General features: G+C 60.4%; 1 protein-coding gene across 1 annotated transcript in view; it reads left to right on the top strand.

Moving 5' to 3' along the window:
* The window catches only part of ANO7 (anoctamin 7), a 35,613-nt gene that overhangs the window by 18,575 nt on the left and 6,227 nt on the right, over positions 1-10,811 (top strand). Inside the window, exons 11-20 of the mRNA XM_017510782.2 lie at positions 322-418; positions 2,154-2,297; positions 2,367-2,504; positions 3,133-3,231; positions 3,306-3,408; positions 4,790-4,901; positions 5,258-5,312; positions 7,667-7,764; positions 9,044-9,186; positions 10,455-10,660. Of these exons, the coding sequence (XP_017366271.1) occupies positions 322-418; positions 2,154-2,297; positions 2,367-2,504; positions 3,133-3,231; positions 3,306-3,408; positions 4,790-4,901; positions 5,258-5,312; positions 7,667-7,764; positions 9,044-9,186; positions 10,455-10,660 (1,195 nt within the window). The remainder of the gene's footprint in view (positions 1-321; positions 419-2,153; positions 2,298-2,366; positions 2,505-3,132; positions 3,232-3,305; positions 3,409-4,789; positions 4,902-5,257; positions 5,313-7,666; positions 7,765-9,043; positions 9,187-10,454; positions 10,661-10,811) is intronic.

Here is a 10,811-nt window from a genome sequence, read left to right as displayed (position 1 = left end):
CAGGAGTGCTCCCAGGCTGACACAGGTGGTCAGGAGTGCTCCCAGGCTGACACAGGTGGGCAGGAGTGCTCCCAGGCTAATTTTATTGGTACCAACTTGTTTTTTATAATAATGCAAGATTTCTTACAATGTTAATAAGTGACTGGGCTTGTGTTTTAAGTCATCATGGAACCAAAATTTCAGAAACTTATCTCAGACATTGTCATGGCATGTATTTTAAAACGATTTTTTTAAGAAATGCTGGGCCTGGCAAAGGTAGTGGTGGCAAGAGCAAGCATCCCCTCCCCTGCCAGCTCCTACCCCTCACCCCATGCCTTGCAGGCAGGAGCTGTGTGGCAGCCAGGACAGCTTCGAAATGTGCCCGCTGTGCCTCGATTGCCCCTTCTGGCTGCTCTCCAGTGCCTGTGCCCTGGCCCAGGTATGAGCAGGGGTAGGTGGGGTGGGGGATTCGGGAGTAGGGGGCAAGGAGAGTGGCTCCCCTGGTCCCGGTCCTGGTCCTGGTCCTGACTGTCTGCACCAGCCCTGTCCTGCTTGTCACCACATAAAGGTGAGCTCCTTAACGTTTGCCCTCTCACCTGGAATTGGGGTCATGCCTGGCCCCCACCTCCCAGCACGTGGCAGAGTGCCTACACACAGCAGTGACCCATGTTAGTGCTTCCAACTCAAGGAGACCCCCCCATGCCAGGATGCTAGCCCTGGCACTCTGGGGGAACCTGGCCCTTGGCTCCAAAGCAGACAAACCCTGGAGCCCTCAGGGCACAGGCAGAACCAAAGGTTTGGACTTCTGAGCAGAAGACCTGGGCAGGAGGCTCCTGTGGTCTCTGAGCCCCACGGTCCCCACGACCGCCCAGTGTGTTTCCTGGGTCTGTCCACCTTCCCAGGGGCATCATGGCCTTGCTTCTGCCCCACACACACTGGACCCAGAGGCCTGGGTACCACCGATGGGCCACACATCCTTTGACCTCACTCCTGGGTATTCACCTGGGTCTTTCCTGGGACCACACATCGGACTTAAAACAGCAGAAGCCAAGGCCGGGCACGGTGGCTCAAGCCTGTAATCCCAGCACTTTGGGAGGCCGAGGCGGGTGAATCACGAGGTCAAAAGATCGAGACCATCCTGGTCAACATGGTGAAACCCCGTCTCTACTAAAAACACAAAACATTAGCTGGGCATGGTGGTGCATGCCTGTAATCCCAGCTACTCAGGAGGCTGAGGCAGGAGAATTGCCTGAACCCAGGAGGCGGAGGTTGCGGTGAGCCGAGATTGCGCCATTGCACTCCAGCCTGGGTAACGAGAGCGAAACTCCGTCCCAAAAAAAAAAAAAAAAAAAAAAAAAAAAACAGCAGAAGCTTAATCTCACAGACCCGGGCCCCAGTTCAGAACCAAGGTGTTGGCAGGCTGGGCTGGTTCTGGGAGCTCGGCCCCAGGCCTCTCCTAGTTTCTGCTGCTGCTGGTGGTCCTCCGTCCTCCCTGGCCGTGGCTGCCTCACTGCAGTCTCTGCTTCCGTCTCTATGTGGCCTTCCCCTCTGTGTCGGGGTGCTGGTGGTCCTCCGTCCTCCCTGGCCGTGGCTGCCTCACTGCAGTCTCTGCTTCCATCTCCACGTGGCCTTCCGCTCTGTGTCGGGGTGCTGGTGCCTCTTCTCCCCTCTTGCAAGGGTTTGTCCAGGGTACTCTCATCTGGAGATTCTTAACTTACCTCTGAAAGGCCCTCATTCAAATAAGATTACATTCTGAGGTTCCTCATGAACATTTCTCCCCCCTCTTTTGGGGGCCAGAATTCTGCTCACTACAGTTCAACCTCCAACCTCTGCTCCCCAAAACTTCAAGTCCATCCCGTGTGCAAAATACACCCACCTCATCCCAGCATCCCCGAGTCCCACGCCTTACAGCATTAACTCTAGGTCCCAAACCCCATGAAAATGTCATCAGCTCAGACAGTCCCAAATCACAGCCTCAAAGTCAGGTGTGGGTGAGGCCTGGGTGTGAGCCGGCCCGAGGCAAAGGTCCTCTCCCATCTGTGGGTCTGTGCTTCCAAAACACAGCGGGGCGTGTGGGGTGGGGATGCACCCTCCGTTCCAGGAGGAAGGAACTCTGGAAGGGACAAGGGGCCTCCCGTCTTGTGCACGTCTGGACGCGCCCCATCCCGCCACAGGCCGGCCGGCTGTTCGACCACGGCGGCACCGTCTTCTTCAGCTTGTTCATGGCGCTGTGGGCCGTGCTGCTCCTGGAGTACTGGAAGCGGAAGAGTGCCACGCTGGCCTATCGCTGGGACTGCTCCGACTACGAGGACATCGAGGTGAGCCGTCCCCACGGGGCCATCGGCACGCCCGGCGAGGGCGGCCACTGAGCACCGGCTCTCTTCCAGGAGAGGCCTCGGCCCCAGTTTGCCGCCTCAGCCCCCATGACAGCCCCGAACCCCATCACGGGTGAGGACGAGCCCTACTTCCCCGAGAGGAGCCGTGTGCGCCGCATGCTGGCGGGCTCCGTGGTGATCGTGGTGATGGTATGCGGTCCCCCGCCTCCACTCACGCCCCCGTCCTCCTGCACACGTAAGGGGGTTTTGTCCACCCCCCCACCTTGGTGCTGAGGCCAGATGCCTCCGCTGGGCACAGAACCCTCTCTTCCCGCAGAGGCCCCCACGTGCCTGGGCTCCAGGGAGGGGCTGAGCCTGGCTGAGAGCAGGTGTCAGTCATGCAGAGGGCTGGGGAGGATCTCCCCGTGGGTGTGGGCATGGGGCATCTTTCAAGCAAGGAGGTCGGTTTCAAGGAAGAGACAGGCAGGCAGGCAGCAGGGGAGTTCCCTGCAGCCCATCTTGCCTTCCAGCCAAAGGGCTTCCTAATAGGACCCCTCCCACCCCTGCCAAGATGTTAGGAATCCCCAATTCCTGGGGCGGAATGGCTGTCTGACACTCACAGTGGCTGCCTTGATGCCCAGACCTGACCCAGCCTCTAACCCTAAACCCACCCACCTCTGCCTGAACAGCCACCAGGAAGGACACAGCCTGGGAGCACAGCGGGGCTGGAGGTGGGGGGCTTCCTAGAGGAGGCAGAGCGAGGGCCAGAGTGGACTGGAAGGGCTGTCAGGGGCCATGGCCTGAGGGTGAAGGAGCTCTCGGGCCGCCCGCCCCGCAGGTGGCCGTGGTGGTCATGTGCCTTGTGTCTATCATCCTGTACCGCACCATCATGGCCATCCTGGTGTCCAGGTCGGACAACACCATCCTCGCTGCCTGGGTGAGCCTCTGCCGGCTGCCTTGGGGGGTCCCGAGTGGCCTCGCGTCCAGTGCTGACCGCCTGTCTCCCCTCAGGCCTCACGCATCGCCAGCCTCACCGGGTCTGTGGTGAACCTCATCTTCATCCTCATCCTCTCCAAGATCTATGTGACCCTGGCCCACGTCCTGACACGGTGGGGTGAGTGGGCTGGGGCCGGCCAGGTGCTGACCAGGCCGCCTGCCAGCCGCACCCAGCACGACTCTCTCACTGGCTTCTATTTCTCTCTGATGTTTTTTTCTTTTGAGACGATCTCACTCTGTTGCCCGGGCTGGAGTGCACTGCCGAGATCACGGCTCATTGTAGCCGCAGCCGTGGCCTCCCAAGCTCAAGGGACCCTCCTGCCGCAGCCTCCCGAGTGTCTGGGACCGCAGGCACGCACCACTGTGCCCAGATGGAGACGGGTCTCACTATGTGACCCAGGCTGGTCTGGAGCTCCTGGCCTCAAGTGGTGACCCTCCTGCCTGGGCCTTTCAAAGTGCTGGATGACAGGCATGGGCCAAGGCACCCGGGTTTCTTTCTCTTTCTTATTTTTTGTTTCTGGCACCCCAGGTGGGACACAGTTTCTGGTTTGAGATGCCAGCGCCCCTGTTTCTAAATGTGATACAGACTGGAGGTGTCTGAGCCTCCCCAGAGGCCCCCTTAAAAGAGTCGTCATTGGGGCCTTCCTGGGGAAAAAGGACCCTGGGGGCACTCAAGCACCTGAGGAGAGGAGTTCTCGCCCCTCCACAGGGCCCCCTCCAGGCTGTGAGGTCCCCAGGCAGGGGCCGTCCCTGTAGAATAGGGCCGCTGAGCTTCTGCAGCTGGGCTGGGGAGTTCCCGGGGCAGCAGCTGCCCATCAGTCCTTCCCTTTTCCTTCCTCTCCCCTCTGTCTTCTCTTTCCCTGTCTCATTTCCTGGGGACAAACATGTATGGACCAATCCATCCCTTCCACAAGCTGCTGCCTGTCACCAGCCCTGTTCTAGCCCTGGGGGTGAATAACCTTGAACAAAGCTGCCAGCCCTGCCCTGGAGCCGGGGTTCTAGGAGGGCCGCAGTGAGGAGGGAGTGCCTCCTGGTGGGCAGCCAGGGAAGGGGGGTGTCGGGAGAGACCCGAGGTTCCTGGTGCTGGCGGCCAAGGGCAGGGCCCTGAGGGAGCCGCTGGCTGCTTCTGCGCCTGTGGGGCGTTGTGCCTCCCGTAACCTTTAGCTTTTTATGCCCTCACCCCTGGCACCTGCACCGGGGCCCAGTCCCCGCACGGCCTCGGCCTCGATTCCTCTGACCCAGCCCCTGAGCACTCGCCCGTGAGCACATTAATCAGTAGCGTTGGGACGTAGGGTGTCACCCATGTTCCCAGCTCCCCTCCACGTTTCGGGTGACTTTGGAACGGTCGCACTTTTTGCCCCTGTCTTTGAATCTCTTTCAAATATCTGGATGATGCGGCCTTTTCCTCACCCCTGCGTGGCGAGGTGGCCCTAGGAGGGGCGTCTAGTTGGATGCTGGCGACTCCCCCAGGGACTGAGCCTGGGCTCTCTGTGCCACAGAAATGCACCGCACACAGACCAAGTTCGAGGATGCCTTCACCCTCAAGGTGTTCATCTTCCAGTTTGTCAACTTCTACTCCTCCCCCATCTATATTGCCTTCTTCAAGGGCAGGTGGGTGCCCCCACCCCACCCCGGCCGCAGCTCGCCCTGCTTAGTTTTGCTCACATTTCTCAGCTGCGTGGGCCCCGGGCTTCATCCAGCATTCGCAGGGAGGGTGGAGGATGGAACAGGAGACCTGGGCAGGGGATGGGAGCCCATGCCGCCCTGTGCCTCTGCCCAGATGGGGGCTGCCCACCTGTTGGTCCCCCCAGCTCAGGGGTCCACAGGAGGCCGTGTTGCAGCCTTGAGTCCACAGGTTACGTCCACCAGGGCAGCCGAGGCAGCTCGCTCAGGTCCCCCCGCAGCCTGGGAGGTGGGAGCAGACAGGCAGGAACCCGGCAAGGCTCATGACCTTAACTTTGCCCCAGGTTTGTGGGATACCCAGGCAACTACCACACCTTGTTTGGAGTCCGCAGTGAGGAGGTGAGTGTGGCCGAAGCCGGGCTGGCTGATGAGCCGTGTGCTCCTCCCACTGCCATTCTGGCTTTGACTGGTGGCAATTCTTCCACACCGGCCGCCTCATCGCCCAGCCAGGGCCGGCCGTGCAGCTGCCCACCAGGACTCCCAGCCTCTCCTCACCACCTATTCTCACCCCAATGTGCCCCGTTCAGAACCACACCCTAGACGCTCCAGGCTGGGTGCAGTGGCGCACGCCTATGATCTTAGCACTTAGGGGCAGCGGGAGGAGGGTGGCCTGAGCCCAGGAGCAGGAGACCAGCTTGGGTGACAGAGCGAGACCTCGCCTCCACCAAAAAAAAAAAAACAACGCCAAAAAACCAGGCCAGGCGCGGTGGCTCAAGCCTGTAATCCCAGCACTTTGGGAGGCCGAGGCGAGTGGATCACAATGTCAAGAGATCGAGACCGTCCTGGTCAACATGGTGAAACCCCGTCTCTACTAAAAATACAAAAAATTAGCTGGGCATGGTGGTGCATGCCTGTAGTCCCAGCTACTCAGGAGGCTGAGGCAGGAGAATTGCCTGAACCCAGGAAGCGGAGGTTGCGGTGAGCCGAGATCATGCCATTGCACTCTAGCCTGGGTAACAAGAGCGAAACTCCGTCTCAAAAAAAAAAAAAAAAAAAAAAAATTGCCCGGGGCCCTAAAAAAAAAAAAAAAAAAAAAAAAAAAAAAAAAAAAAAAAAAAAAAAAAAAAAAAAAAAAAAAAAAAAAAAAAAAAAAAAAAAAAAAAAAAAAAAAAAAAAAAAAAAAAAAAAAAAACTCCCTCACCCGAGTTGTCCCGGCTGCATTCCTCTTTCCCCATCTCAGCCCAGTTCGTGCGTGAGACAAGTGCAGCCCATTACGCTGGGTGCAGTTTCCGGCACGCGGCGGCCGCAGAGGCCGGCTTCCCTATGGGCTTGGCGTGCTCGGCCACAGCTGTGAGTTCTCCCCCTTGGCCTGCGTGCTGCGGCCGGCTGTCCCCTCCCCCCCAGCGCAGAGGGCTCTGCCCTTCTTAGTGACTCCGTAACTTTCTTTTCCCTTTATTTATTTATTTATTTACTTGAGATGGAGTGCCACTCTTGTTGCCCAGGCTGGAGTGTAATGGCACGATCTTGGCTCACTGCAACCTCTGCCTCCTGGGTTCAAATGATTCTTCTGCCTCAGCCTCCTGAGTAGCTGGGATTACAGGCATGCACTACCACACCTGGCTAATTTTGTATTTTTAGCAGAGATGGGGTTTCTCCATGTTGGTCAGGCTGGTCTCAAATTCCTGACCTCAGGGGATCCGCCCGCCTCAGCTTCCCAAAGTGCTGGGCTAACCGTGACTCTGTAACTAAGAGCCAGGTGTGAACCTGGTTTTTTGGAACGTAAATGGAAGTTGACCTGGTGGAGGATGAAGCATTGCTGTCATGTGGGGATCCCTGCAAAGCAGACCCCGAGACAGATTCTGGTGCAAGTAACAGACACATGCATCACCCCAGAAGCAGTCCCCACTGTGCCACTGACCCCCCAAGGGTAGAAAAGCCATCAAAACTGTCCCCAGTACACGGCACAGCCCGTCCTGGGTGAGGGCCTGGCACGCCCCAGCAGCCGGGTCACAGGCAACAGGGTGGGTGCATCTGGAGCCATCCACAGGTGGCCTCTGGGCTGGGGCGTAAGTGGGCTCCTGCTGAAAGCCTGGCCTAGAAGACCACCTTTTGGAGGAGGAGGGCGGAGAAAAACTTCACGTGAGGCCTGGGCCAGGAGTCAGCCCAGCTGCAGTGTGGCTGCCCCCGAACAGGTGCTATTTTCCTGTGAGAGGGGAAAGGGCAGGCTGGGGTGGGATGGGGGTGTGACTGTGGGTGCCACAGTGGACCAGCCGGAGGGCCTTCCATTGTAAGCGAGAAACCGGCTTAAACAAAAAAGGCGAGTTTCCTTGGCTCCTGTGCGGAAAACACTCAGGGCACTGCAGCCTCAGGGAAGAACGGTCCAGGTGTTTTGAAAAGCTGCACTGCTGTTCCCAGCATGGCTGTGTTCTCAGAAAGCTGCTCCCCACGGGAGGGAAGGTGCCCGACACTCTTGGACATAGCACCCCTTGCAAGGCACAGGTTCCCAGAGCTCCCTGGGTCCACCTCAGTGGCTTGAGCCGGATCACTGATTGGGGGCTGCCCTGTGGGTCTGTCCTGAAGCCAGAGGCTGTAGTCAGCCCCATGGAAGCCCAGAACTGGAGTCTCCAAAGGAAAACGCCCCCTGCGGCCGTTCAGAAGGGAGGTGGGGGCCGGGAAGAGGGCCGGCCTTGAGACCAGAAGGACGGGGGAGTGGCAGGTCCCTCTCCCGGCTGACGTGAGCCCTGCTTCTGCAGTGCGCGGCAGGAGGCTGCCTCATCGAGCTGGCACAGGAGCTCCTGGTCATCATGGTGGGCAAGCAGGTCATCAATAACATGCAGGAGGTCCTCATCCCGTGAGTCCCCCACTCCGCCCCGGGTGGCATCCCAGGGCCAAGGGACCCCAGAGCACCTGGGGGTAGCAGCCTCCAGCCTGGCCCTAGCTGGGAGAAGAGGTGAAGGGGAGGCAGGGTCGGTCCCTTCCTGGACACTAACACCTTGTGTCGGGAGGGGAATGAGGAGTGTGCTGGCCATCTGCCCTGGGGTCTGGGCTGCCCACCCTGCAGCTGTCCTGTGGCTGGCTGAGGTCTTCTGGGTTATGGCTGTGGAAGGCGCTACCCCTGGGACCAGCTTTGACTGGGGAGGGGCCTGGGTTCCTGGGCCCAAGGCTGGGGTGATGGCTCTGTCCATTCAGAGGTGCTTCAGCTGGGCCAGTGTTCTTTGGTGTCCCCAGCCCCCAACACAGAGCAAGAGGGAGGAGGAAAATGAGGCCCCAGGCCCCAGGCTTGATCCTTAGACACGTCTGCCTCATATGCCCTTGCCAGGGACCCCTGACCACAAGGCCCCCATCTCCCTGGTGCCACCTCTACTGACAGGCACTGTGGCCCCCATGAAGGCACCTGGGTCTCCCTCAGGCCAGAGTCCTCAAGGAGGCTGCAGAGATGGGGCCTCTCCTCCCACTCAAGGCCAGATTGACCTGACCACCCTCCCAGCACCCCCTGAACACCTGATTTCCCCCCAGAAGGCAGCTCCCAAGTCAGCACTGACTCTCCTGGGCCACCACAAGTGGCAGTTGGGAGACGGTGGCCGTGCCACATCCCGAGAGGATGGCCCTGCCTCTTGGGACTACTGGGGCTATGAAGCCACATGACCATAAGGTGGAGGGCAGAGCTCCGTGCCTGGCAGGAACAGGGCGTGGATGAGTGACAGTGTGACAAAGCAACATGCACACATGCCCCGTGCAGGGCAAACCCAACATGTGGGCCCCCATGGCATCTGCTTTCCCTGGCACATAACAGTGGTCCTCGTCCTTTCCCTCCCAGCCTTGGCAGAGCTCTTGGCACTGTTTGTAATTCTGGGGGGGCCCATTCCCCCTAAAGCCTTAAGGAACAATGCAGGGGTCTGGGAGGGTGGACTGCCCCCCCAGTTAGACTGAGGACACAGACTCTCACTGAGTCCGATCTGCAAAGGCGTCGGCTCCCACTGGGTCCACCGCTCGGCCCCAGACCCATCCCTCCCTGCTGCTCTTTAATTGCAAAGCAACAGGCTGGTCCTGACCACATCTTGCCCAGGACTATGGCAGCCGCTGAGACCCACGTAGGATCAAAGGCCATTTTGCTGTATTCCCGTCCCCAGGAAGCTAAAGGGCTGGTGGCAGAAGTTCCGGCTTCGCTCCAAAAGGAAGGCGGGAGCTTCTGCAGGGGCTGGCCAGGAGCCCTGGGAGGCCGACTACGAACTTGTGCCCTGTGAGGGTCTGTTCGATGAGTACCTCGAAATGGGTAGGACCCCGTTAGCAGCTGCGGGGGGAGGGACGGGCAGCCACTTGCTCAGGGGTCTTCCAGTCTGACTACAGCTGCCCTGAAATGTGGGGTGGGGTGGGGTAGGGACAGAAGATTGGGTCTGAGAAGAATCCAGAAAGGTATTCTTTTCCCCCGAGAGTGCCCGGGAGGGTTGGCTGAGGACTAGGGGGGGCTCCGGCACAAGGAGGAGGCCCCAGGGCAGTTGCAGAGTTCCCCTGGGCCAGAGCAAGGGAAGAATTATGAGAGCAGGCCCCGAGGGCTGACAGAGGCTCTCCCAGGGTGAGGCCGCACTGGGAGGCAGCGGCCTGGAGAGAGAGGTCCCCAGAAGTGCCCTCCATGCCCAGCTGTCTGCTGGACCCACACCGGTCACCTTGCCAGGTGGCGGCTGGTGCCAGCAGCTCACTGCCTGCACGGGTGGTGCCCTCAGGAGGTGGGTCTGCATCCCCTGTGCGGTCCCTGCAGTGCAGGGTCTGACTCTGAGCTGACAGGAGGGAGAAGGAACCACGCAGCTGTCTTCTGTTTTGTTTTTTCGAGATGGAGTCTCGCTCTGTCGCCCAGGCTGGACAGTGGCGAGATCTCGGCTCACTGCAACCTCCGCCTCCTGGGTTCAAGCGATTCTCCTGCCTCAGCCTCCTGAGTAGCTGGGACTTCAGATGCGCACCGCCACGCCTGGCTAGTTTTTGTATTTTTAGTAGAGACGGGGTTTCACCATGTTGGCCAGGCTGGTCTCGAACTCGTGACCTCAGGTGATCCACCCACTCAGCCTCCCAAAGTGCTGGGATTACAGGCGTGAGCCACCGCGCCTGGCAGACAGCTCTTAACCTAGCAGGCGGACACGTGAGCCGGCAGGCCCCGGAGCTCCGCAGGGTAGCCGCGGCATCCGTGCAAAGGGGCCAGGCCAGTTCCTAGGGTGAGGAGTGGACGCCCTGAGCCCCTGTACCCGGGACCCCGACGATCTCATTAGTGATTCTCACAGAAGACCCGGAACCGCTTCCAAACAGCCGTTTCCTAACCGCTCCCCTGAGGAGTGAGCCGAGAAGCCGCTCCCACCCCCGCCCCGAGTTAGTCCCCGAGTTCACCGAGCCCAGGAAGGGCCGGGACCGGCCGGAAACGGGAGCGCAGGGCAGGACGGCGGCCCGGGTCTGGTCGCGGGAGGCGGCACCACGTGGCCGGGCCGGTCCTCCGCGGGGCGCGCGTTCCCCGCGCTGGGGGCGGACCGTGGCGGGACCGGCCGTGCCCCCCCGCAGTGCTGCAGTTCGGCTTCGTCACCATCTTCGTGGCCGCCTGTCCGCTCGCGCCGCTCTTCGCGCTGCTCAACAACTGGGTGGAGATCCGCCTGGACGCGCGCAAGTTCGTCTGCGAGTACCGGCGCCCGGTGGCCGAGCGCGCCCAGGACATCGGCATCTGGTTCCACGTCCTGGCGGGCATCACGCACCTGGCGGTCACCAGCAACGTGAGGGCCCGGCGGGGGCGGGAGGGGGCGGGAGAGGGCGCGCGGGGAGGGGGCGCGGAGCGACCGGCCCTCTAGTCCGCCCACCGCTCCGAGTCTCCGGCTGTAGCCGAGTCCCACCCCTTTCCTGGCCCAGAGAGTGTGCGTCTGCGTG

The sequence above is a fragment of the Cebus imitator genome, unplaced genomic scaffold, assembly GCF_001604975.1.
Source record: "Cebus imitator isolate Cc_AM_T3 unplaced genomic scaffold, Cebus_imitator-1.0 Scaffold443, whole genome shotgun sequence".
Taxonomy (NCBI): Eukaryota; Metazoa; Chordata; class Mammalia; order Primates; family Cebidae; genus Cebus; species Cebus imitator.
Note: the sequence above shows the minus strand (reverse complement) of the source record. Positions and strands in the feature narration are given on the sequence as shown.